Source organism: Podarcis raffonei, chromosome 4 (assembly GCF_027172205.1).
Source record: "Podarcis raffonei isolate rPodRaf1 chromosome 4, rPodRaf1.pri, whole genome shotgun sequence".
NCBI classification, from domain to species: domain Eukaryota; kingdom Metazoa; phylum Chordata; class Lepidosauria; order Squamata; family Lacertidae; genus Podarcis; species Podarcis raffonei.
Window position 1 is genome coordinate 60,652,364 of NC_070605.1, and position 27,190 is coordinate 60,679,553.

A 27,190-nucleotide genomic window follows, 5' to 3' on the forward strand; every position below is an offset into this window, starting at 1 on the left:
ACTACATGCCCTCTTAAACAACCCAACAGTAAAATCAGCAGCAACTAGGCCCCTGACAACCTTCGAAAACCTCCTCCTAACAACAAAGGGAAACGGTAAAGGGACGGTATCCGCAATATACAAAATACTACTCCAAAACCCCGCAAATCCCCTAGACGCAATCAAAAAACAATGGGAGAATGACATAGGCTATGAGATTAACCCCACTCAATGGACCAGAATGTGGTCTAAACCCCCCTTTAAATCCATATCAACGAAAAGAAAAGAACTCACACTGAAACTCACCTACAGGTGGTACCTAACACCAAGGAAACTAGCGCTAATACACCTAGGAACCTCACCAAAATGCTGGAGAGGGTGCACCTCCACAGGCACATACCTCCACATGTGGTGGGAGTGTCCCAAAATTCAACTATTCTGGACAACAGCCATACAAGAAATATGTAAAATAACTAAGCAAGTAATAGACATCACCCCAGAATTGGCCCTACTAAACATCTTCCAAGACAACAATGCCCATTTACACCACAAAGAACTCATAACCCACCTGCTCTCAGCAGCCAGAAACACCATAACCAGACACTGGAGAGACCTGTCAGGAGTAAGCATGGACCAATGGTACCAAATAGTATGGGAAACAGCCCTACTAGAAAAATTAACTAATAAACTGAAACTGACATGGGGACAAACAGAAGAAGACGCCTTCACCCCGGTATGGCTCCCCTTTATCACATACACAGCCCAACAGGACAATGACAATAATCCACCAACAGCATACAAATCAATATGGCTAACCTGATCCAAAACACACACACACCTCACTCACACACGAAAACAAAGATCACCACAGCTAATCACAAGCAAACAATCACACCCTAGGCCAACCCCAACCTCTCTCACCACCAAAGGAACACAAGTGAACAACACAAGCAACGCTGACACCAAACTGTACATACATTAAACATAATAGAAACACCGCCACCCGACCCCACCCCCATCCATCTTCCCTCTCTCCACCCCCCCTTTCTTTTTTCTTTCTTTTTTCTTCTCCCCCAATGCCTCAACAAATGAAACGGATTTGTAAAAATGTTACATGGAAGAAGAAGAAAAAATACGAGGCACTACACTTCTGTAAAACAAGAAAATCCTTAATAAAAAATATTTTTTAAAAAAGAAACTGCATTAGGCAACAGGTGTTGGAGGGCAGGAGCTGCAGCTCTCCCTCCCTCCCTCTCCTAAGGTGCTTCTGTTCTTGCTAGATGACAGGCCCATGTATGCTCTGCTGTCTGTCCTAGACCCCATAAATTCAGGTGTGGTACAGGGCACTATCCTGTCACCAGTGTTGAAGAAGGGGTGTAGGGGGGTGGGGGGGGTGTGCATGCGTGCGTGCGTGCGTGCGCAGGTGGACACAAAACATAGAGTTGGGGGGAATGTGTGTGTGTGTGTGTGTGTGTGTGTGTGTGTGTAGAATGTTCTCTGTTTTCATGCTTAAAATAAATGGCTGGAACCTCCTCTTCTTCACCTTCACCTTCAGATGGTTAATGCTTTGTCTCATCTTTGCAAGTACCCTTATAGTACCCTTGGGTTTTTTTGTGCCTGTTGTTACTGAACTAAAGAAGATTCATAAATGAATTGTCACTGTATAGTAGATAAGAAGCGGCCACTAAAACAGGGTGCAAGGAGTAAATAAGGCTTTGTGCTCAGTCCACTTTTTTATTTTAGTGTGGAGTATCTGATGGGAATTTGTGCAGTTGGAAGATCTGTTTAAAAACAGCAAGAACCTAGTATTGAGTAAGATGCAATGCCAGTTCAGTCAGTTGCTTTATATGGAATGGGAGATGCTGTCTTGTCCTTCATCTTAGGCAGTAAAATGTATTGAGTCGGCCCTGCTGTTAGTTAGTTAGTTATACTTGTCTAACAGCTTTACAAGATTCCAATTCTGTGCCAACCAAGAGGAACTTGCAAGACCAGTGAGGCAAAGCTGAACAGTTCTGCACTGTTTGCCTCACGTAGAGGTCATATTTACGGAGGCATCTTGAGTTCAAATTAGGAGGAAATCTCATATAACAAAGTAAACATTTGGCACCAGAACTAAGTCCCTACAGGGACTGCAGAGAACATCTTGCCCACTGTGGGAAAGGGCTGAGCAACAAACCTACCCTACCCTACCAAGAAATTATCACAAATTTTCAGAAGATTGGGGCTTATCATAAGCCAGGGACCCTGTGACCATTTGTTAATATAAATAAGAGTCTTCGAATCTCTTTTTACTTAGAAAGGAACAGTAGTTTTAGGATCAAGAATCTAATATTGCATCTAATTTCAGTATGGAGTTTTCAAGAGATAATAACCTGGACTTCACATGCCAATTTGCGGCTCTCCAGTCCTTTTGCTGCTATACTTTGCCAAGCCAGGCCAGGTTTTGACTTAGCACATTGGCCCAACCCAGGCTCATGGCTAAGTTCTCCAGACTAGCCAAGAGCTGTAGCAAAATCAAGCTCTCTTCCCTCAGTAATACTTTTTCGGAACCCCTGCTCCTCACTGGCGAATTGTCAGGTCTCAGTAAGTTTATTATTTTTAAAGAGTAATAATGAGGCTTGTCTCCAGCTTACTGAATTGTGTCAGAATGAAGAGTTCTGTCACACTGCAAGTGCTAGTGGTAAAACTGCACAAAAATCTGGATGACAGATGGACAACTTTTCAAACAGAACAATCTTCCAGCTGACGTTTCTGGGTATTTGATCTGTAGTTTAATAAGTCTTCTAATACCCATCAAAATCAGAGTCCTCAAACATGCTATTGTTGGTAGTTTATTCCCTTTTGAACATGGGCTAGTAATAGATATATGTACAAAACCCAATTCTGTAAAATGTTATACCCAGCAGGCCTATATAAGCTCTCCCTTTTCTAACAGAGTCTCTATGCTTTTCACACACAGTATAATAATCTGACCATGAAACGTTTGCTGAAATCAGTCCTCTGGCATAGTACTTCAGGGCATGACTAGATGCTATGGTCAATCTATTCTAACCTGCCTCCTCCCCAAAATAATAATTGCTGCATTTGTCATCATTCTGGTCAGTTCCCATATTAGAGGCATTCAGTGAACTGGCAGTGTTAAAACTATCCATGTATATAAAAGGCCCACTATCAGATAAGGCAATTTAACAGATAAAGTTACTATGCCCCGCTCTGATCACTAACCATGAGACTATGCCCAGGATTCTCCTAGGAAAGGGGTATTTTCCAATAAAAAAAAATTACCAAATACCAAATGGTAATTTGTCCGAATACTTTGTTACAAATGAATATTTATGAGTAAATTAGTTTCTTAGCAACACCAGAATGCTATTCCAAATAAACAGCAGAAACCAATTATGAACCAGAAACCAATGCTTGAAAGAAACTTCAGAGGACATACTATCTGTGAAGCTTGGAACTTCCCACATAAATTTCATCCATGAGAATGATGTCCCAGATCCTGAAAAGCCAATCCCATATTGGTTAAAAACTGCAGATCTTCTACAGAGCTGTAATTTTGGACTTGGTCACAAATTCTGTCTGAGGAAAGAACTGTGTGGCAGGAGCAGACCTGTCCTTCTGGCTTGGACACTGTTGCCAGCTCTCCTGCCAGATCTGATTGGGGTGGGGTGAAAAAATGCTTCTGGAGAGGAACTGCTCTCCATCAAGGGCAAGGCAGTCAGAACCGCTAGTGACATCAGTGGGAAGTTGATGCCCTCTAAGACATCCAGAATCTGCATAGACAGAACTATATAACTGTATTATTATAACAACAACAACAACAACTGTAATTTAAGAATTTTCCCTCCTCCTTCCCATTCGTATTTTTCTCATGTGTCATGCCCTTTTAGATCGTAAACCTAAGGACAGGAACCATCTCAGCACCGAATTCAGTAACTGATATTAAGTATATGTTGAACACTACTGAGTGCAAGAGTTCCACAGCAGCTTGAGGTGAGTTGAAGCAGAGAAATGTCAGGTGGTAAGAAGGTTAAACACATCCATTCCCATATACAGTGGTGCCTCGCAAGACAAAATTAATCCGTTCCGCGAGTCTCTTCGTCTTGCGGTTTTTTCATCTTGCGAACCACAGCTATTAGCGGCTTAGCGGCTATTAACGGCTTAGCGGCTTTAAGAAAAAGGAAACAAACTCGCAAGAACTCGCAAGATGTTTCGTCTTGCGAAGCAAGCCCATAGGGAAAATCGTCTAGCGAAGCGATGCAAAAACTGAAAAACCCTTTCGTCTTGCGCGTTTTTTGTTTTGCGAGGCATTCGTCTTGCGGGGCACCACTGTATATATACACACACAGAGAGAGAAAGCGCATTACCAAAGGTCCAAATGATCCTGACTGCATCTGTTCTTTGCATTTTTACTTTACAAACTGTAATGTGCAATGTGAAAAAGAAAACTACTAGAAGAGCCACAATCAGGTCAAGTCTACCGTCGTTAAGTGAAACTGAGTACTGTGATAACGACACCTTGCTTGCACCAGCTTTCAATTTCTCCAGAAATAAGAAGCTCAATAGGAGAGCATCTGCTTTGCATGCAGAAAGTCCCAGGTTCAATCCTCAGCAACTCCAGGTAGGGCTGAAAATACCCGCTTCCTGCAATCATGAAGAACCACTGCTGCCCAGTGTACAATCTCAGGGTTGTGGGTTCAAGCTCCACGTTGAGCAAAACGATTCCTGCATTGCAGGGAGATGGACTAGATGAGCCTTGTGGTCCCTTCCAACTCTGCAAATCTATGATTCCATTATTCTATGGACCAGTGGCCTGACTCTGCATTAGGCAGCTTCTTAAGTTCCGATAAATGTAACCTTCCTCCTAAATCAAAACTGATGACTCACGCTCTCTGCTGACATCACTCCCTAAATTGCAGCTCTCCCAGCTCTTTCCACAGAATTCTCATGAAAGCAAAGACTCCTGAGGAGCAATATGCATTAGAAGAAATGTAACTGAAAGTGAGCATTTCCCTATTTACCTTTCTGTTCTCCACCCTTGTGAGGCTGTGTACACACCATACATTTAAAGCCATTGTCCCTCCCTCAAAAGAAACCTTGAAACTGTAGTTTGTTAAGGCTGGTAGGGATTGTTGCTCTATAAGTGGTAGTAAACTACAATTCCACTGCCACTTTGGGGGAAATATGTTTTAAATGTATGACGTACATGCAGTCTTGGGCTACATACACACAACATTTTAGCCTAGAATCGTCAGAAATTAATTGTTTTCTATTGCATGTTTCTATTGCTGAAAGCACTTCCTCAGAAACTGGTTTCATTCCAAAAATAAGAGCTCATAGCAGATTGATTTTGTGTTACCTAACAATGGGTGGTGGGATGGACACCACATCTGTCCAATGACATTGTGAGTGGTTTATATCAAGATCACAATCACCACCTGGGACACCTGCAGGGAGGGAAAGGAGTGGACAACCTAATTAAGGTGAGGGTTTTCAAGTGCATATCGAGTAACCACACTCACCCTCACCCACAGCAGAATGTAGAATCCATCTAGACTAGAAAGCAGCCCGTACACTCCTGAATTCCTTACTTGATTATCATCCTTTTTCAAAAAGCTTCTGACTCTTGAACTCTATTAGAAAAATATTTGTAACGTTCTGCATTTCCCCCCCATAACTGCTGTAAAATCCAATATGAGTTTAGGTTGTAGCTCTTTTCCTTTGCTCTCTTCCTTTCTTTTGCACTACAAGTTTAATTCCTTAGTAAACTTTGTGAATGTCATCCTAGATATACTGTGTGCTGAAGACCAGAGTCAGATCTGTCGTCATCAAGTGAAACTTAATCAGATCTCCGCCTTGCTTATACAAGCTTTGAATTTGTTCAGTGTCCACCGATGAAGGGGTTTATCGGCTTCCTTTTCAGACACCATGACTCATACTCTCTTGCTTACATCACTCTCTGGACTGCAGTTCTCTGACTCCTCTTTTCAAGACATTTCAAGCAGGAATGAACATTGCTGCAGATATATTTTTTAAGACATGCTTTGTATATAAGCTACTTTTCAGTTATCTACCTTCTTCCTGCCTTCTTCCAAAACCATGAGTTTAAAAACTTGCTTAAGCAATTTCAGGAAACACTTGCAAACTCCCAATGTACAATTTATTGCAAAAGTTGCATTTTTATTCCATATTGCAGCAATGTACTGAAAGGGTAAAGAATGCTCTTTATTATGCAGGTACTATAAATGGATACATTTTGGCTACATATACTGAATCCAAAGTAGTCTGGAAGCAGCCAGGCATGAAGGGTTAGCATTCTTAAACTAATCCCAGTCAGAAGAATGATCTGTCTGGGATTAGTTTAAGAATGCTAACGAATAGGAGACGAGATGTTTTCTGTCTAAAACTATATTACACATAGATAACATTTTAGTAAAATCAAGGGTGCTTCCAGAAAACCTGTTTATTCATCTTGATTTGTTAGGGAAGTTAGACAACAGCAGTTTAAAAAGAGCTTGTTCTGATTTGTTTGTGGGGAGGTTAGATGGTGTTATGTCAAAACAGGTGTTATTTCTCTCACTTTCCAGTACACTTTCACCTCACTTTATCATAAAAAGTCCTCTGAGTGACATGAGTTTTCTGCTCAAGACCTCCCAAACAACTATAATTGTGCAACCTGAATTTGCCAGTATGTGACTGAATCCCACCTCAGAACAGTGACATTCTAGAAGCGCCTCAAGAAACAGAACTAAGAGGAGCTATGCTGAAGTAGCAGGTCTGAATCTTGATGACTGAGATTAGCGGCACGGGTCAGGCTGAGCAGCCATCTGAATGGTAATCCCAAGTGCAGTCCTTTATCTCTCCCATGTAAACAAGTGCTTGTTATTCATCCCAATAGGGAAATAAAAGGTGTTGCCCTTCAGACCACTGCTATGAGAGCAAACCCTGATTTCTACTGCTGACACAGGTTCACATGTCATACTAAGGCAAACTATAACTTAGCACAAATTAGCGAATGTGCAGGTTCCCAGATAGCTCACAGCCACTTTGCTCCTCCTGCAGTCATTCTGCTGCTCTACTGTGGTAAGTCACGAGTCAGTGTGTTGCTTGAACCTGGGCTTGTGAGCTAACCAAGGTGGTTTGCCTGAGAATTAGACCACAGGTCCAGGTTCAGATAACAGGCTAAATCAAACCATGGCTTAGTCCAGCACAGTAGCAAAATAGCCGCAGAAGGAGCTAGGTGGCCACAATATCCTCAACAGGATATTTGCACATTTGGTCCTTGGTACTAAGCCACGATTTGGCTGAGTGCTACATGCAAATGAAGTTATAGCATGTGTGTCACTCATTAACAGAAATTCTGAAGAGGGGATACAACAAAGGTGCACTGAACAAACTCCACCTCAGCCTGCAGAGGACACTGCAATATTTTCCTGCTCCCTCTTTGTGTTACAGTAGAAGACTTCCCTCTACTCTCTCATACATTCCAGCCATTATAATGGTGGGCATTTTGCTAGACAAAAGCAGAGGGTATATGCCTAAAAGGTACATTATTGCTACTTCTGATGGAACACACTTATTCAGGATCTAAATACTTTGTCTAACTGAAGCTTAAGTGTCTAGCCATAGGGAAAAGCCTTGACTCCCAATTACAGCCAATATGTTTCCTCACTATTGTCACTCCAAATGATAGCTCACAGTGGTGAAGCTTCATGCTCTGGCACTGGGGGGGGAGCAGGTGGGAGCATGGTGCGCTGCCCACAGGGGCATGCGTGCATCCTGGGGGCATGGCACACCGCCTGTGGGGGCATGGCACCCAGTGTGGGTGGGGGAAGTAGCTGCAATGGCACCCCACCAGGATCACACTACTGGGGGCAGTGCACTCCCCCCGCACTCCTCTTCCTCTGCCAGTGATAGCTCATCCAGGCTTGCAAATACAGGGCCCAAATCTAACCTTGGATCTTCATCTGCATGAAATCAGGAATTAAAGTAGGTAAGGTAATGAGAACTTAACACGGTTTCACAACAGAAGACCACAAAAAGCCAACACCAAAAACCAATATCCATTCAGTTAGAACCCCACCTACTCTACAATGAGGGGGGAAAACTGAGCAAGTTACTCACAGGAATACATGTCAGTTTTTGAACCCACAGAAATAATATGCTTTAGGCTGCAATTCTGTCTGCAACACTGCAATTTAGGTTGCAGTTTAGGCTGTAACACTGAGATAGCATTAAGCCCCACTGATTACAGAGGGACACTTCCTAGTCAGGATGCACAGAATTTGACTGTTACTGTAATTTCCTTTCAACTAAGTCTATGACTTGAAACTCAGTGAGGTCCCCCACCGGGTTTCAAGTTGCTTTTTAAACACTGCTGTACACACCATAGAGGAGACAGGGGTATCTTCATACCACGTCCAATTTGTTTCTCCACTGTGAACTCCAGTTTATTTGTGCATGGGTCAATGTCAGCCTGAAATGTACACACATCAGTTTAACTACAGCTTCCACTGGTTTGAGGGTAAGCACATCAAAAGAGCCTTTCTCAAAAAGCTAAAGGATACAGATGGATTGTGTCTAAAATAATGTGTACTCAGCTTCATACACCAGCAGTGGGAGCACATGACAGTGGACAAGTAGGCAGTAATGTGTAGCGAGTTTAATTGTTCCTCCCAAATCCCTGTTCAAATCACTGCCTTGATCTGCAAGTGAAATTACATGGTGCTTTACTAATGGCTCTGCCACAGGAACAGCTGAACTAAATAGTTCTATCATAGATCTAACAACCACCGCATGAATAGGTACATGAGCCAAGAAAGGTTTGGACATGATCCCTCGCTTCCACACACAGCAAAACTGTGCAGCAAAACTCTTTTGAACCAGAGGAGAGTTCCACAAATTTTGATATGATATGGGGGGTGGGGAGTAACAGTGAAAGCTAAAATTATACAAGACATACCAAGAACCCTAGGCACACCTGAAATACTGTTTTGGTTCCTGGCCTATAAACAGTTACAGTGGTACCTCGGGTTAAGAACTTAATTCGTTCTGGAGGTCCGTTCTTAACCTGAAACTGTTCTTAACCTAAGGTACCACTTTAGCTAATGGAGCCTCCCACTGCTGTTCTCATCCTGAAGCAAAGTTCTTAACCTGAGGTACTATTTCTGGGTTAGCGGAGTCTGTAACCTGAAGCGTCTGTAACCTGAGGTACCACTGTCTTATAAAAATTAAGGGGAAATAGCCAGTTTTTTCTGGGGGTTATCCTGTGGCACCTTGAAAAACTTGTCATTCTCTTAATTTTTGTAATGCATTTTCTTTACTGGCTAAATTTTGAACTTCTCCCACATTTTGTGGTTGTATCACAAAACAGCAATGTTTAATATCCTGAGTTGATGAGGCAGCCATAAAAATGTGGAAACCCTGTTAAAACCTGTAGAATGAATCTCAGATAAAAAGTTTTTTTAATAAAAAGCACCTACATAAATCCTGAGTTATATGACTCCTCTTCATCAGGCAATACTTACATTGGTAAATTCAACTGATGTTCTGGAACTGCCATGGTGTGGACTGGACATCACAACTGGCTTAGTGGAAACTAACCCTTGGCTACCATCCCAAACCTTATTTGTAGACTCCTTCAATGTCATCTATACAAAGAGCCTTTTCATCAACCTGAAAACTGGTATATAACTTGCCTCTTGAGTTTTGTCTAGGATTTTCAGTAGATAATTTAACAAATGCAACCCAGTGGCCATACCTATTTCTCTGCATACTGTATGTTATATTGCATTTTGCTTTAATGCAATTTTTAAATTCGTATTACTTCAACACTTTGGATTTTTTGCATTAAAGCTAGTATAAAATATTTTAAATAATAATAAATGCTTAATTTTTTTAACAGCTCAGTTATACAAAAGGGAAGGATCACCTGCTCCATACACCCCCCCCCCAATATAGGAAAGCTGCCTTATTCAGTATTATCCTACTCTAACTAGCACCAGCTCTTCAGAGTTTCAGGCAGGAGTCTTCCCCAACCCCCAGCCACACCTGGGGGGGGGGGGGGACAGGAATCGATTGCACCTGGGACTTTCTGCCTGCAAGGCTCTCTCTCCCCCGGCGCTTCCATCCACCCAGCACAACCCGGAGCGAAATTGCCCCGCAGATAGCCTGGCAGCGGACGTGCAGCTGCGCAAGTCTCCAGCAGGTGAGCCCGGCACGAACTCCCAGGAACACTAACCTGAGGCGAAATCATTTCTGGGAAACAACACGAGCGCCTTTCTTCGGGACCCGTCCTTCGTTCGTTTCTAAACAAATAAATAAAACCACCCTCAAAATCCCAGCACTTGCCAGAATCCTGTTTTTTCGTTTTCCTAAGAGCATCTCTCTCCCTCCCGTCTCAAAACGCGAACCGCAAACGCCTGAAGTAAAACTCCGCTTTTTTCCGAGCCGGGGAGAGAAGTCCACCGACTTCTTCTCTGCTCCTCCCGCCTCTTCGCTCCGCGCGGGATTGGCACAGCCAGCCTTTTCCCCGCTCGCCTTCGAAGCACGCGGACTCTACCATGGAAGCGCGAGGGGGGGGGGAGGCCAGGTCTCTCCCCCTCACTCGACCCCGGGGGAAGGAGAAACCGAAGGGGGGTGGCGCAGCTGCCTCCCCCGCGGGCGCCCCCCCCCTTCGAGGCTGCTAAAGGGGCCAGCCTGACACTGACCGGCCGCGGCAGCAGCTGCTTGGCGGGAAACCGACGCTCAGGAGGAGGCGAGCTTACCCTCCGGGTCAAGTCCTCGCTTCTCCCTCTTCGTGCCGCCTGGTCGCGGGTCCCAAGCGAGACTGCTGCGGCTTTCCGCCCGGCCGCTGGTGGTGCTGAGCTCCTGCACGAGGAGGAGCATCCCCGCCGCCAGCCTCCCGCCCCCGGCGAGCGCAGCCGGGCCCTGGAGACGCCTCCCAGCTCGAGCGCAGCGGGCGGCTCTCTGTTGTTGATGTTGCTGCCGGCGCCGAGGCTCGGTGCAGAGAAGCGAGACCCCTGCCCGGGCTGGCGCACAGCTGCCCGCGGACGCCGACTGCCGCCCCTCAGGCGCCCTCTGCTGGCGCGGCTCGGGAAGCGCCGCGGCAGTAGGCAGTGTGCGGGCAGAAGACGACCTTCCGAAAGAAGAGCGAGCCCCTTGCGCGCTTGCAAGACCTCGGAGGAGCGCGCAAGGATTTCGGGAGGCTTGGCTAAGAAGTCTCAGTAGGAAAGAACAAGGGCGGAGGAGGGAGTGGTGGTTTCGATGGCTTAAGTGCTGGCTGTAAAGGAGGAGGCAAAGTTTGGTACCTGCGTTGCGCATGCAGAGTGACGGGCAAAACTGCAAGTTTTGTGCTTTTATGTCGTAAACCGCCCTGCGGAAAGAGGAAAGGCGGTGTAGAAATTTAATTAGTAAATGAAATAAAGAATGGTTAAAAGGGATTTAGGTGAATTCATGGAGAAGGCGGCTCTCAGCTGTTGTTGTTATCGTCTGTCTCGAGAGTCAATGGAGTGCGCCTCTGGGGGTGAAGTCAAACTGCTGCCTTAGCAGCACCTGGGATGCAAGCCTGGGCAGTCTGTATGGAGCTTCTGGGCTGTCCACCAGACGACAAGACACACACACACACACACACACACACACCAGCCTCGCTGATGTGGTGCAATAGAAAGCAGAGCAATAGGTTTGGCACCAGCTCTACTGCAGGAGTTGCTAGAAGGAGCGGTACAAGTTCCTATCCAACTTTCTTAGGAACTCCCCTCCAGATTTGTATCGGGTTTACTCCTTAGCTTTTTCTTAGCAAGGTAGCAGGGGTTTAGGATCAGTGTTTTCCTTCTCCTTGAAGGACCACCCTCCCAGATTGATGAGCCCCATCTGCCCCTCACTTCCCTCTACATGTGCAGAAAGCTTCTTGACTGTTGGACCCACTATTGGTCTCATCTGCTCCATCTGGTAGAGCCTGTCTTCGCATGCAGGAAAATTCCCCTACTCACCAAGGGTTTGAGATCCATTGGTCACCCTCACCTGGTTTTGCTGGCCAGTCGAAGCCATTTCCCAGGGTGTGGCTGCTGTCAAATGCTGACAGCTTGTAAGAGCCACAGGTGAGAACCGAGTGCTGGGTAGGGACCAAAGCTGGGCAAACTACCCCAGAAGGGGCACAACATGTTCTCCATTAGAGGTATTACCTCTCAGTGGCTACTAGTTATTGGAGACTGTATGCCTCTTAATAATGCTAGGGAATCCTAGAGGAAAAGTGTTCATGTTCTCTTTGGGGGCTTCCATTAACATGGGCCTCTGGTTGGACTAGATGAGCCTTTGGTCTGATGTAGCAGGGCTCTTATGTTCTTAGAAACTGTTGTGTCCCTAAATACAATTGTTGTTGATTGTTGCCCTGTTTCTTCATAGCCTGCATACTTTGCCAAGTGGTCTTTTCTTTCAAACAAGTGGCTCTATATCTAATCACAACAGAGGTGATAATGAGATAATGAAGACCTGAGAAAATGTGAGATATCTCATATAACTAACATGCTTAAGTCTAATTAATGCATTAAGGAGTTAATACCATAGAGTAAGTTGTCCTGCCAGGTTTAGCTGTGTCCACTTCCCCTCACCTTGGCAAGAACTAGGTCAGGCTTCCTCAACCTCGGCCCTCCAGATGTTTCGAGACTACAATTCCCATCATCCCTGTCCACTGGTCCTGCTAGCTAGGGATCATGGGAGTTGTAGGCCGAAAACATCTGGAGGGCCGAGGTTGAGGAAACCTGAACTAGGTAATCAGGCTTACTGTTCTCTCCCAGTCCACCTGAGAAGCTCAGCATATAAATAGGTTTGAGTTGGTTACTTCAGCTCAACCGTATGCCTCTCATCAACCATTCGTGAGTGACCTTCACCAATAATTTAGGAACTTTCACCACTGTAACTAAGCCAGGTTTTACAATCTCTGAAACTTTTTCTAAATGCTGTATGGAAAAGCACATGAATATGTCCTTTGGATAAATTGTAAGTAAACAATTTTCTACTTACCAAACATGTGGTCTTTTCTATGCTAGGGGAGGAGGGAAACTTTGAAACTCACTTTAAAGGGAACATATTTTAAGCCTAACAGCCTATATTTCTATGCTTTATTTCCATGCTGCATATTTTGTGATTTAAAATATCTCCTGGGGTTCTCTCACGAAAGAGTATTTGCCCCAAACTTGGATCCTGGCATCCAGGAATTCTCATTTTAATCTTGTTGTTTTCCTTACACCAACAGAAAATTGGTAACTAAGAAAATATGGCTTTGTTTAAAACACTATTAAGTTTCGCCAAGCCCCTTTGACAATTTTTGATGTTGAAGGATGTTGCTAGGCTGCTTAATTGCCTTAAAGTTTTTCTGGTGTGAACACTGTTGTTTCAGAATACTATTCACAATACAACCTCTGTATTGCATCCGTGTTGAACAATTATTAGATGCTGGGAAGTCTTTTGTTGTCTTAGGGTAGCTTAGCATTTGCAATTAAGGGCTTTGCTTTCTCTGTGTGATGGGGAACACCAAGCACAGAGATACGTAGGCAAAGTCAGATATCATGGCTATTTTTACCACTACACCTCTGGAGCTGATTTTTGCCACCACTGTAAACAGAACACTAATGATAAAGAAATAGCCGTGGTTTTTACGAAAGATTATTGATCCTTTGCTATCACCAAGGAGAGATTCTTACAACCATTTTCTTATCAACACAAGAAGTCATTTTAATTGACTTTACACATGACTCATACCTTGTTGATTCAAGCCACTTTAGCAAAGAAAGAAATTGGTTTTTGTATTTGTTGTCATTTCCCCTATTTTTTATGTTTAATCACTTTGGGATGTTTAATGGGAAATAATTAATAAATGAAATAAAAATGATCTTTGACTCTCATAATTGGGGCATCTTGGGAGAAATTTTGGCTCTGGGTGAGTTAATACAAAACACTAAGAATATTTTTGCAGGGAAGCCTGCAGTAATTCCTTCCCATCATATATTCAAGAACCCATATCTTTACATGGAAACACCCTACTTCTTCCCTGTTCAGAAGTATGATTGGGCTGCAAGGAAAAATACTGGGACATCATAGAACAACCCTTGCCTCCTGCAAGCCCTCCAAACTGGCAGGAGCAGAGGCCCATACGTCCCCAAGAAATATCACAGCAGAGACTAGGAATTAGTCTGATTGGAATTAAGTGCGCTTCCACTTGCATCCCTTTAGCCTGGGGCCTAAAAGAGCAGGGAATGGAAGTCAGGCAAGTGTATTTCCATTTTAAGTTGCTCCTTTGCCCCTGAAAGGGTCACATGGGTGGGATAGACCTCGGTTATGGACCAAATCTCCATCTTCATCTCTTTTTTTCTTTGTCACTTTTCCATGGCAAACCAGGTTCAAAGCAGCTAACAGCAACATCACAGGCAATATATGGCAACTATGACACCCCTGCTAAAAAGTGTTGGGGCTGAAGACCACCTAAAGGCTATGCCCTTTGCCGCAAAACTTTTTATCGTCAGTTTGTGTATGTGTATGTATGTACACGTGTATGCCCTTAAAAGCCGCGTTGAGCCTGAAAGTGGCAGGAGACGTTTTTCTTCACAAATACTCCAGCTCTCAGCCCTGGTATGGAAGACAGATTTCAAGAATGAGCCTCGACCCTGCTAAGAATCAAGTGTTGTTCCAGACAGGTGGGATGTCGCAAACAGGTGGCTGGCACCTTAAATAATCGGATTTTCCATGGTAAAGAGGGGGAAACGGGGGGCTGTTGCTTCGACGTCGTGCGGACGCTGCGAAAAAAGCTTGCTTGGGCCGGCAGCGCCGCTCCAGCGACAGGCGCGTGTGCGCGAGGCCGCGGCATCTTCGAGGGCGCCTCCAGTGCTCCCTTCAGACGGCAGAGGGAGCTGGCGGAGGAGGAGGGGGTGGCGCCATTCTTTGCGCACCTCCGGCTTAGGGAAGGTGGAGCTGCGGCGCAGGGCGAGGACCGGGGCCCCTCCGCCACTGCCGGGAATAGGGACGCGCCGCGGCAGCTCCTGGGGCCATGGAAGAGTTTCACCCCCATAACGACGAGGTAGTACGGACTTCTCCCTCCTCCCCCGGTCAGCGGGAGCGGGGCGCCCTCCTCGCCCCAGCCCAAGCTCCCTGTCGCCCCGGCGGGCTGCAGTGACCTGGTTTTTCCTCGTCGCAGCGCAGGAAAGGATCTCGCGCTTGGCCGTGGCGCGCGCTTCTACTTGGGCGGAGGAATAATTAGACTAGGGACCCCCCCACTCCAGACACGCGGGGGCGGAGGCGCCTCCCGTTCCTGCCACCCGCTTTAAAGTGTGTGCCTGGAGGGGGGGGAGGAGAGGGGCGCAAAAAAACCCAACAACAACAACCATGACTTTGTAACAGGCCGGCTTGCGCTTTTCAGTCTCGCTCCGACGTGGGTGGGCCTGGTCTGCATAAAAATGTCACCTGGCTCAAGGGTTTTTTCCCCTTAATATATTTATTTATTTTGTGTACGTTTCCACCCAGCCAATCGCAAGCGCCGCTTGTGGGATCGTAGGCGGGGGAGGCTTGGTCCGCCCAAGAATGCTGTCATTGCAACGCCGGTCCTCACGTGGACGGGGAGGGTTGCGCGCGCGCGCGCCCCCGCTGCCAATTGAGGCCACTGCAGAATAATGGCAGGCGGTGGTGATGATGATAGCAAAATAGGGTAGTGAAAAGAGCCTGCCATTGCTTTGAAGCCCAATTTGAAAGTGCAGTGGATTCCAAGGTTAAAGCCAAGGGAGGAGGGAGGAGGGGGTGGGAAGAGGAGCACGTCAGACAAGAATCCCGTGTTTGAATGCCTGCCGCCCTCTGCACACAATTGAAAAAGGAGAAGACAAAACCTCATTCAGGTAGAGAAGGATGGTGTAAAAGAGAAAGGGTAGCGCTCTCCCTGATATGATGGGTTTTTATGTGTGCATCCAGGGAATCTTTTTGATGTGGTTGCATTCAGACACACAATCCCTCTGCTCTTTTCCCACTTCCCTTTTCCTGCAGACCCTTCCCTTTGCTGTCATCCCTTGATTCTGTGACATGCTTAGCCTGGTATTTTATTTTTTTAAAAGTTGGGGTTGTATCCATTGCCAGTCATAATCAGAACAGACCCATGTTTAAGCCTATTTATTTCAGTGGGTCTACCGTAAGTAGAACTATGCTGACTACAACCTTTGGAGGGTCTGACTGTCATGCCAAAGCATTTAGGACAGGGGTAGGCAACCTAAGGCCCAGGGACCGGATCTGGCCCAATTGCCTTCTCAATCTGGCCCACGGACGGTCCAGGAATCAACGTGTTTTTACATGAATAGAATGTGTGCTTTTATTTAAAATGCATCTCTGGGTTATTTGTGGGGTATAGGAATTTGTTCATTCCCCCCCCCCAAAAAAAAATATAGTCCGGCCCACCACATGGTCTGACAGACAGTGGACCCGCCCACGGCTGAAAAAGGTTGCTTACCCCTAATTTAGGATGTAGTTTTTGTTTTATCGTGTGTCAATCTTGTGTAATAGAGGGTACTGCTCACTAGGATAATGTGATACATTAGCTTTGACATAGACCTTAGATGCTAATGCATGAATTTCAGGACACAGCCAGAAATAGTGTGATTGTAAAATCCATTTGGGACGCTGGTGATTGCGATTTTTTAATAACACACTTAGTTTTCAGTACGATATAAGAACTTGGCATTTATGCAGCTGCCGTGTGCATCAAATTCATGAGCTGGTGATATCGCCAGAATAAATGAAGATTATGAATATATGGACCTTGTTTTGGAGAGTTTTGTGGGCTTTTTGAATAAATAAATTCTGTCTTGGTTCATTATTTCTTCCAAAACCTGTGTGGCAGCTGCAATTTTATTGTTTTATATTTTGTATTCTAAAATGCGTAAGCAGCTCTAGAATTAAATTTTATGAAGAGTGATAAAAATAATAATTTAATTAAATAAATCTCTTCTATGATTACAGATGACCTTCAATGCTGAAGAAGCGCACAGTATTATTAAAGATGTAAGTTGCACGTTTTAGCATACAGTACAGTATTTATGTGTTTTGGTGACAAAATGAATTTTTGCAGTTTTCTGTTTCCAGGAATAATGGCTATCCCTGAAAGACTTGCACCAGACATCCTGTCTTGCCTATTCAAAACTGAGTCCCACTACATTTAGTGGGGCATACTCCCTTGCTGTGTTTAATATTGCACTCTTGAGCTGCAGTCATATGGACGTCTATTGGGAATATAGCTAATTGAATTCAATGGGGCATTTTTCTGAATAGACATGCATGGGATTACACTATCAAGATCCAAACTATACTAAATTTTCAATATTGGATGTTTAAAATTTTGTACATTCTACCCCCCCCCCCCTCGCAGTCCTCTGACAAGCTGCTCCTCTGACAATCTGCTCCAGGGAGTGTGGAAATTGTGGAACACTGGGAGGTGGCAGTAGGGGCTGCAAGGGGTATAAGGGTGAAATCACTTCCCCTACTTGTGCTAGAGGGAAGCCTCTGTTGTACTGGAATCATTCCATGAATGGAAGGAACCCTTTTGATTCATGAAAATACAATTCTGGATACTGCCTTTTATAACACTCCACTGTAATGTTAAGTAGTGCTAAGTGTTCTGTATATGTTCTGTTGAATTCTGCTAAAAAAACACACCCTGTAGAACACAATTTGTAATGGTGACTGAGACGGCAGTCCTGTGCAGGTGAGCTGTTTAACTGTCTTTGAAGTCAATTGGATTTATTTCTGTAGCTGTTGTTATGTTGACTGTTGTTTGATTGTGGCCCACAGTTAGCCCCGGCAGAGAAGCTGCTCAGTATACTGGGGCAATAGGATCACCCTGTCTGAATTTCAATGCTGGAGCAACTCAGAATTGTAGCATTTACAATAATATATCCAGCTCAGCAGGATATTTTAGTCCTGTTGGGAAAGAAATTCAGATTATTAAAATGCTCTTCTGGATTCTGCATGTTTGTTACATGACTCTTACCACTGAGATGGGAATGGTATAAACAGTTCAGTTACTGATTTATGTGCCTCCATTTAGGAGCTCTAGCTTAGGAAAAGAGGCAAATGAGAATATCTTTATGACATTTGAGTCCCTTTACATAACAAAGTGGGGCTGGCTTAAAAGTATATATGCTTATACTACTATCTATTTTTAATACTTGTATTTAATCAGATTTTTATTCCTTTTTAGTGCATAGAAGGTGTTCTGGGCAAGGCAGATTACAATCACGACAATGTCAATCAGTGGACTGCAGCTATAGTAGAACAATCTTTAACACAACTGGTAAAACTGGGGAAAACGTACAAGTACATTGGTAAGATTCTGTGCATATATGCAGTTAATATTAATTTTACAATTAATGGGGAGAAAATGATTTCAGGCCTACTTTTGTTAGTAAAGGTAACATAAAGGACTCCTGACAGTTAATTCCAGTCACAGACAACTCTGGGGTTGTGGTGCTCATCTCGCTTTACTGGCCGAGGGAGCCGACGTTTGTCCGCAGACAGTTATTCCGGGTCATGTGGCCAGCATGACTAAGCTGCTTCTGGCGAAACCAGAGCAGCGCACGGAAATGCTGTTTACCTTCCCACCAGAGCAGTACCTGTTTATTTACTTGCACTTTGACGTGCTTTCACACTGCTAGGTTGGCAGGAGCTGGGGCCAAACAATGGGAGCTCACCCCGTCGTGGGGATTCAAACCGCCGACATTCTGATCGGCAAGCCCTAGGCTCAGTGGTTTAGACCACAGTGCCACCCGCGTTCCTATATACTTTGTTAGTAGAATGAGGCATATAAGGTTCTATGTGCTGCACCTCACCCACCTTCGTGAGAGCTTTAAAGGCAGTTTTGCTCCAATTTATTATGCATTTTACTATAATAATATGGGATGTGGCGGGTTGGCGAGGGGGGTGGGCTCTATTTTCAGATTCCCTTGGCATTTATTGGTCATCTGCTGTTGATTATCTGCATCAGAAAATTAGCCAGGCATTTTCAACAGACTTCACAAATCTAGAATATCAGGGCTGTTCAGGAAGCAGTCCACCATTTTGAGGAGGAATATGTCTCATTGCTTTCTTAAATAAAGGAAATTTAAAGAAAAAGGATCATGCTTTTGCAGCATAGTGGCAACTTAAATATTATAATTCAACAGAATTTCTTTTTGGGAAAAGGCATGGGATTTTAATTCATACTTTAACCACCACTTAGTCCTTTTAGTTGTATAAAGGACTAGTGAATTCTGATTAATTAATCTACTTTATTGATAAACATGAGATTATGTTCTGTCTTCAGTAACCTGTGCAGTGATGCAGAAGTGTGGAGCTGGTCTGCATACAGCAAGCTCGTGTTTTTGGGATACCACAACTGATGGTAAGTGCCTGCCTGCAGAATTGAAGCAAACTACTTCATGAAAAAAATGACTTTTCACTTATTGTTGTGAAACATTATGCTGCAGTTGAAAGGCGGTTTGAATTGGCAGCCCACATATAGCCCCCAGGATATAATAGGTATATAATAGGTACTGCCTGAAATTAGGATCATTTCACCCAAACTATATGTTACCTACTTTCTTTACCCAGGTCCTCAAATGAGAAAGAGATATAACCCTGCTGATAAGGCCAGGCCAAAATGAAAAGGGCTGACCAATCGCTTTTGGTTGCATGGAAAAAATGCTTTGGCAGAAGGCCAAGGACTGTTTCTTTAGATGAGTTTAAATCTGACACGGAATCATTATTGATGCCTAAGTTTGAGTAGTATTTGAACTTCATTCACTCTCTGGATCAAATCGGTCTTACTGCCAGGCATCATGAAAGATAAGAGACTAGTCTCCTGGATAGGTGGTGCTGGTTCATGAGGGCAGACTTCGTTCAAAGCGCTGAACAGCCCTGGCAGACTTCACTCCTCAGCATGACTGTTCCAAATTCATAGTTATACAATTGAAAGAGAAGAACTAAGCTTAACAGGGTTAAAAAAAAAACAAATCACCAAGTAATCATATATGCCAGTACTTCAGTGACCGATAAGACTCGAAGCTGTAACGAAGAAAGAATGTTCATATTGTTGTAACTTTATATTCTTTGTGTTTTGTGCTCAGTAAGTTACTTGATTAAATATATTACACTATGAGACTTGTACAGTGGTACCTCGGGTTAAGTACTTAATTCATTCTGGAGGTTCGTTCTTAACCTGAAACTGTTCTTAACCTGAAGCACCATTTCAGCTAATGGGGCCTCCTGCTGCTGCCGCGCCACCAGAGCACGATTTCTGTTCTCATCCTGAAGCAAAGTTCTTAACCCAGGGTACTATTTCTGGGTTAGCAGCATATGTAACCTGAAGCGTATGTAACCCAAGGTACCACTGTATTCATTTCCTACCATGCTGAGTACCGGCAGGAAAATGCTGAAATGTGCACCAGCACTGGTGTTGTCCTTACTTTCTAAGAAAAATCACATTCAAGGCAGCTCAGCAAAAAATGCAACAAAATGTAAAAAGAACCCTAACAATGAAGCATACGGTTTTAGTGCACTGAGCTGGCCATAGCTTTATGCCTGGCGTAGCAGTAGCCACCAGCACAAAGGAAAAACACATCATGGTGCCTGAGTTGATCACCCAAGGGCTTTTTTTTTTTTTTGCAGAAGAAGTAGCTAGAGAGAATCAGGGGGCTGCCTGTGGCCTCATAAGAGCAGCCCTCTTCATTATCATTGGCAAAAGGTTTGATTTTCAAAGTGTTGTGGGTTCTTAGTCAACTACAGGAATGGCAACTTGGACTGAATCACATGCCCACCATCAAAGTCCTGTTGACAAACTAAATCCATGCTGTAGTGTCATTTAATTCTATTTAACCCCGGTGACCATCTATGATAGATTTTTCTGAGTTTCTGACTCCTAAGATGCATTATTGTGCAAGCATTGGGACCAAGAGCATGAAAATGATTAGCCAGAAGTATGTTCTGCAGAGTTCACAGAGATCTACTTCTTTGTAAGCATGTTTAGGGTTGTGGCCCAGATCTGTCACCAAAAGCAATGTTTGACATCCTCTAGGGATTATCTTTTGTAAATGAGTTCGGGTTATTCGGTTGTCCTCTTAAGAATGAATATAGAACTTGACCACTTTCTCTTCTTAAATCCACTATAGGTACCTGCACAGTTCGATGGGAAAACCGAACTATGAACTGCATCGTCAATGTCTTTGCTGTAGCCATTATTCTGTAGCAAACTGGACAAATCGCACTAAGTTATGCCAAAGCCTTTAAGAACAAAACTATCAAATTACTTATAGTACATTGTAAGAATTATTAAATAAACTATATTTATGCACTAAAGAGAGAGCAGGAAATGTGCTTTTAAAAAAAGTCTCTGCACAATATATAGTATAGTATAGTATAGTATAGTATAGTATAGTATAGTATAGTATAGTATAGTATATATTATAGTAAAGTGTAATCGTTTGGCTTAGCCAGCTGGCAGCTTGCTAGAGACCAGCTGTAAAAGGAAAAGGACAATGTTTTGAGCATTCTAGGACTGTGGTTCTCTCTGCTCCCCACCCTGCAACCTGCAAGAAGTGATGGAAAAGTTACGTAAAAATAAGAAAATGCATGTTTTCCCCCACATTACCACTGGGACTTCATACACAGCAGCTTAAGATAAATGTAATCAGTAAGAGGCAAGAGAATATTATTTGTAACACCCACATATATATAATTGGTTCTGAGTTATGGGAGGTGATGCCTTAGAATAGTGGTTTTAAACCTGTGTTCCAAGGAATCCTTGCACTCCCATCTGTTCTGCTTCAGTATAATGACCAATCTCTGCCCCCTGAAAACTAAAGTTGTGAGAGCGTGTTGTTTGCTGTAATGCACACACTCATTTGATGCAGTGCAACAGCTACCACATAGTCTCATGCGCGCAACCCAGAACATAATTCCAGCATGAATAGGTCCCACAGCAGGTGAAAAAAGTTCCCTGAAAGCTGTAAGTTTGAAATCCACTGCTGCTTAGACTATTGGTGCTTGTGATTTATAATGCATAATAAATTAAGCAGTGAGGGGGGAGGAAGCAGAAAAACGCAACAAGTTGTAAAATAATATTTTCATGTTTTAGGCACAAAATTTATAAAGCCAAAGTACCTACTTTTCTCAAACAGGGTATGAATGTTCAGCAAAAGAATGTATTTTTCATGCTGTAAGGCTGTGCTTAGACTGTGGCACAATTCTTAAGGCACATTCGTCGAAGTAGGGAAATTGTATTAAAACATTCTGCAACATTTGGTTCAGTTACTGGTGCATTAACAAATATTTGGTGCATCAGCACAAAATCACAAACCAAAAGCATTAAAATAATGTGCAGATAATACATGTGCAAATACTTTAGATTAGGATATTAAAAGTTTAGCAATGCTCTCATGATACCATTTGATTGCATATCTCCCAGGCAGGACCAGCCTTTGGCTCTTCAGATTCTTGAAGAGTTGTGCTTGCTCATTTCAAACTATATAAAAGTAATGTTTCATATGTAGCACTTGGAAATAGAATAATTTGAAGTGGGGACTTGTCTGTGTCTTAAGGTGCACTTAGGCTGTAGGTATGTTACTTACAGAATAATTAACTGGCTACAGTCCTTACTTCCTAGTAGTGTTCATAGAGTTAGACCATAAATCCTTGCTATTTATGTTATTAGTTAAAATAATTCTGCAATCCTATGCTTACTTGAGAGAAAATTGCATTGAAGAGAGTGGAACTTACTTCTGAGTAAACATGCAGGGAATCAACAGTATGCTTCTTGCTTCCTAGATCTACCTAAATTAGAAAATTCTCCACTTCAGTCAAGTGGGTAATCCTAATAACTTGAAGAACCACTCAAGCAAATATTAAGTACCTTTGCAAATATGTTTAGTATATAGGATTCTATTTTTTCATAAAAAGTTACATTGTTTTGCAGTTATTTATATACCTAGTAGAACTTGAAGCTATACTGTTGCATTAAGCATTTTTGCCTTTTGTCAGAACTGCAACAAGCTGGTTTCAGTTGCAGTTTATCTTTAGAATTTTTTTTATCATTGCAATGGTTTTGCTTTGAATTACTTTAACATTATAATATGTAAAGCACCAAAGGTCTAGCTGTTTTTCGTTAATAAAGTTGCATATTTAAGCAAATACCATGTTTATATTCCATATTGTTATAGCGTGAACACAGATATCTCTGTACTCTTTAAATGAATGTACATATCTATAGCAACAGAACTAAAATACTATGCGAAGTTCTCTCACAGCTCTGGATTCAAAATTTGCTCTTTTTCTGGGTGCAAGCTATTTTCATCTTTTTCCTGAAGCAGTAAAAGATAATAATGAAGAGAGAACATTTTACAGAGGGTGGAAACACTATAGAATATAGATGAATGCAGTTGTCTGAAACAACTACTAGTAAAGGGTTTGGCCAGAAAATAAAGAGAAAGGTACAATCTACCTTTTACTCTTTTTTATAGTAAACTTCTGGTGCTGTTACTGAGACTAGATGGTTTTATTCGCAATTGTATTTCTGGGTTTTAAAAAATGCAGTTGAACATAAAATGAATGCTCATCAATATATCTTATGGCAAGATTGCACTAGAAATTATGCTGGTATTGGTTTTAAAATAGGTACAGTTTGTTTTAACTAAAAATAAGAAAAATTAAAAGTGCCTGCCTTACCTATACTCTTGTGTCTTTCAGATGAATGATTGCTAGAGCCTTTAATAGGGTATTTTCTGTTCTAAAAATATATTCTAGTCTTTTCTTGATGTGTTGAGATCAAGCTTTTTGTCATATTCTATTGTGTTAAAACAACTCCTCAAGCTACTGTACCTAATGCTTTTTAGGCACAATCCCTGATAAAATTCTCCTCCACAGGCCCCACTGAAGTGTGTGCTAGCCATGTGAGATCACAGTGTGCTTCTGAACAGCTCCCATTCATTTCATTCAGCCTTGCACAGTATAATATCTCAGGAGACATTCAGTGAAGCTGAATGTTGGCAGATTCAGGAGAGAGAAAATACTTCTTCACACAACATGTAAACTCTTGAATTTTCTTTCTCAAGAAACAGCAATGGCTTAGGGGTGACTTTAAAAGGGTATTAGACAAATTTATGGGGGACAAGGCTATCAGTGACTACTAACTCTGATAGGTATGTTATTTCTCTGTTGTTGGGGGCAGAATGCTCTGAAAGCCAGTAGCAGGGAGTCTCAAGCAGGGAGAGTGCTGTTGTACTTGGGTCCTGTCTCTGGGCTTTGCATAAGCATCTGGTTGGCCACTGTGAGAACAGAATGCAGGACTACATGGCCTTAGGCCTGATCTTATGTATTTAGCATAAGCCCTATGTATTTAGCATTGGTTCCAAATGTTAATTTAGAGATCCTTTTGTGCTGAAAAAGAGCTCTGACTACTTTTCTGAAACTGGTGTCACCACCATACTTGGTGCATATTTTCCTTCTGTTCCATCAAAACAGCGCTAGAATAAATGTTGGCTGGCTACCCCTCGTAGTGGTTCATCAGGACACTTGCAAGTTTCAGCATATATGACACAATGATGCTGTTAACAAAGAAAGGCTGGGGGCAAGTATGTGAACCAAAGAGGAAAGTGGATTGTGATTTACAAAGGGTGTGTGTATGTAACTTTGAAACGTTTTATAAACCTAAATGATATGGTTGGTTGGTTGCATCCTGTTTCATAATTTATTACTGTTTATTAATTACATAGGGACGTGGGTGGCACTGTGGGTTTAACCACAGAGCCTAGGGCCTGCTGATCAGAAGGTCAGCGGTTCGAATCCCCGCAACGGGGTGAGCTCCCATTGCTCGGTCCCTGCTCCTGCCAACCTAGCAGTTCGAAAGCATGTCAAAGTGCAAGTAGATAAATAGGTACCGCTCCAGCGGGAAGGTAAACGGCATTTCCGTGCGCTGCTCTGGTTCACCAGAAGTGGCTTAGTCATGCTGGCCACATGACCTGGAAGTTGTACACCGGCTCCCTCGGCCAATAAAGCGAGATGAGCGCCACAACCCTAAAGTCGGCCACGACTGGACCTAATGGTCAGGAGTCCCTTTACCTTTACCTTATTAATTACATATATATTTCCCTGGGCAGCCCAGGACCTCCACACATACTGCCCAGACTTGCGCTCCAGGGAGGTCACTTCAGTGCTGCTAACACCACAGTTTGACTTCACCCTTAGTGGTGCACTCACTTGTCTATCGAACCAGACAAGTGCCAACACTATATTTCCCTCTTTCTCCAAGCTATTTCTCTGCTACATTATCTTCATAGGCAACCTGCAAGGGTTGCACTGAGCATGGCTAGTCTAAGGGAGCTTCATGGTTGACTAGGGACTTGATCTCTGGTCTCCCCAGCCCTTTCCCAACAGCTTTTAACAATGTGGACTGGCTGAAGTTTTTCCAGCCCAAGAAGTTGCACTGGAGATTTTCAGGGGCCATTGGAGTTAGAATGCTTCATCTCATTCCACCGACCTCCCCCATGCTCCAAGACTCAGAGTGAAAAAAGATTTCAATGAAAGAAAAGTATGTAACAATAAGTAAAATGAACAAGAGAGTATGGAGACTATGCAACAAAGCAAGGAAACATCTGCTGTTTCTTGGGGGAAGTGGTTATTTTATGTAATGACAGCTTGCCATTTGGAAATTATTACACAATGGGCAACCTTTCATCACCCTTTTGGTTTCAGTGCTAATTTCTGCAAGCAGAAAGAAGAAATAGATCAGTAATTAGAAGGATCTACATCCGGTCCCAACAGTTTTCATAAGACTAACTGCAAGTAAGAAGTCAAGCAGCTAGGTTGGGGGGCTGGTTGAAAGCAGCGTACAGGCTCATTTGCTCCAGCAGACCAGCAACCACTACATCCAAGCTATTTGCCACCATCAATACTTGGATCCTGAATTCCATCAACTAATTATGCTCTGTGTGAAGGAGTGCTTTGTTGGACTGCCCTGAATCTACAGAAATAATTGTATATGTCCTCCCCTACATTGATCTTTGCCTCCATTTTCCTTGCCTTTCTCTGTAGTTTCATAGGATCATAGAATTGGAAGGGCCCCAAAGGGTTATCAACCCCCTGTAATGCAGAAATAGCAACTAAAGAATCCCTGGCAGATGTCCATCCAACCTCTGTATCAATATCTCCAATGAAGGAGAGTCCACCACCTTCCAAAGTAGTCTGTTCCACTGTTGAACTGCCTTTACCGTCTGAAAGGTCTTCCTAATGTTTAGGCAGAATTTCCTTTCTTTTTATTGGAATTGATTGGTTTGGGTCCTAACCTTCAAAACAACAGAAAACAAGCTTGTTCCATGCGACAGCCGTTTCCCAGCCTAAGCATACCCAGCTCCCTCAACTGTTCCTCATAAGGCTTGGTTTAGATTCTAGTAAAAAACAGGGTGTGATCCTGCCTGTTGATGTGTCACATGCTCATTCACAAAGTATTGCTCATTTGGGAATGTTGCACTATGTGACTACAACAGATGTGGTTCCTCGCTGTTTATGATGAAATGCTAGTTCAGGCTTTGATTACCAAAGAAACAACTTTCTGATACTTCTATAATGCAATCCTGTGCACACTTACAAGGAAGTACCATATATAAAATGTATAAGATGCCCCCATGTAAAAGACAACCCCTATTTTTGGGGACTACAAAAAACTTTTTTTGGGGGGGGGGATTGCCCAAAGTTGTGGAGTTTTTTTCAGGGGATTGCCCAGAGTTAGTGAGCTTTTGGGGGGCACTACCACCAATCACGCTACAGCCTACCTGCCAATGCAAATCTCATGCATCGCTGCGGCCACCAATCGTCAGCATGCTCGCCGCCAAAAGCCCACCTGACCACTCAACGCAACCAGCCGCTGGCGTAAATCAAATGCCTAATTGCCACAGCAGCAGTCAATCACCGCATCAATCACACTCCCAATCACTGCTGCCATTCTCCTACTGACTGCTGCCACCAATCGCCTAACGCCCCTCTGTTATCCATGCATAAGATGACCCACAACTTCTGCCTATGAAAAAATATCATCTTATACATGGGGGGGGGGGAGGAGGTATGTCTTACTGCAACAGAACCGTCTTCCAAATCAACATGCTTACGATCATTGTTATTAGCCCTGTACAACAGTAAATGGATACAATACATCCTGTCA

At 43.3% G+C, this 27,190-nt stretch overlaps 3 protein-coding genes and 1 long non-coding RNA gene across 11 annotated transcripts in view; 2 read left to right on the forward strand and 2 right to left on the reverse strand.

Moving 5' to 3' along the window:
• The window catches only part of SYTL5 (synaptotagmin like 5), a 79,602-nt gene extending 68,592 nt beyond the window's left edge, over positions 1–11,010 (reverse strand). For 3 of the 6 annotated variants that reach the window (XM_053386933.1, XM_053386929.1, XM_053386928.1), the window contains exon 1: positions 10,749–11,007. The gene's annotated coding sequence lies outside the window, so the exon portion shown is untranslated. Of the gene's footprint in view, positions 1–10,222; positions 10,290–10,748 lie in introns of those variants that run through there. The other 3 variants (XM_053386935.1, XM_053386932.1, XM_053386934.1) reach the window with 3 other exon arrangements.
• LANCL3 (LanC like family member 3) overlaps positions 1–27,190 on the reverse strand; it is a 186,058-nt gene that overhangs the window by 69,366 nt on the left and 89,502 nt on the right. The gene's annotated exons all lie outside the window — the stretch shown is intronic.
• On the forward strand, positions 14,854–21,339 carry DYNLT3 (dynein light chain Tctex-type 3). Of its 2 annotated transcripts, none has more exons than XM_053386953.1 (5): positions 14,854–15,052; positions 16,972–17,013; positions 18,209–18,332; positions 19,310–19,387; positions 21,153–21,339. In XM_053386953.1, exons 1-5 carry the CDS (start codon positions 15,023–15,025, stop codon positions 21,227–21,229), a joined length of 351 nt encoding a protein of 116 aa, XP_053242928.1. In that variant the 5' UTR covers positions 14,854–15,022; the 3' UTR covers positions 21,230–21,339. The 2 variants fall into 2 exon arrangements, with proteins under 2 accessions (XP_053242928.1, XP_053242929.1); XM_053386954.1 differs by lacking the exon at positions 14,854–15,052 and adding an exon at positions 15,618–15,860.
• On the forward strand, positions 21,415–23,675 carry LOC128413111 (uncharacterized). The gene is made up of 2 exons (XR_008330240.1): positions 21,415–22,486; positions 22,632–23,675. It is a non-coding gene; the product is annotated as an uncharacterized LOC128413111 (long non-coding RNA).

Bases quoted from the DNA above. Each gene is read 5' to 3' on its own strand.
- DYNLT3 (XM_053386953.1), top strand. From the start codon at position 15,023: ATGGAAGAGTTTCACCCCCATAACGACGAG. The intron at 18,333-19,309 runs GTAAGATTCTGT...TTCTGTCTTCAG, and splicing joins GAAAACGTACAAGTACATTG to TAACCTGTGCAGTGATGCAG. The intron at 19,388-21,152 runs GTAAGTGCCTGC...AATCCACTATAG, and splicing joins TTGGGATACCACAACTGATG to GTACCTGCACAGTTCGATGG.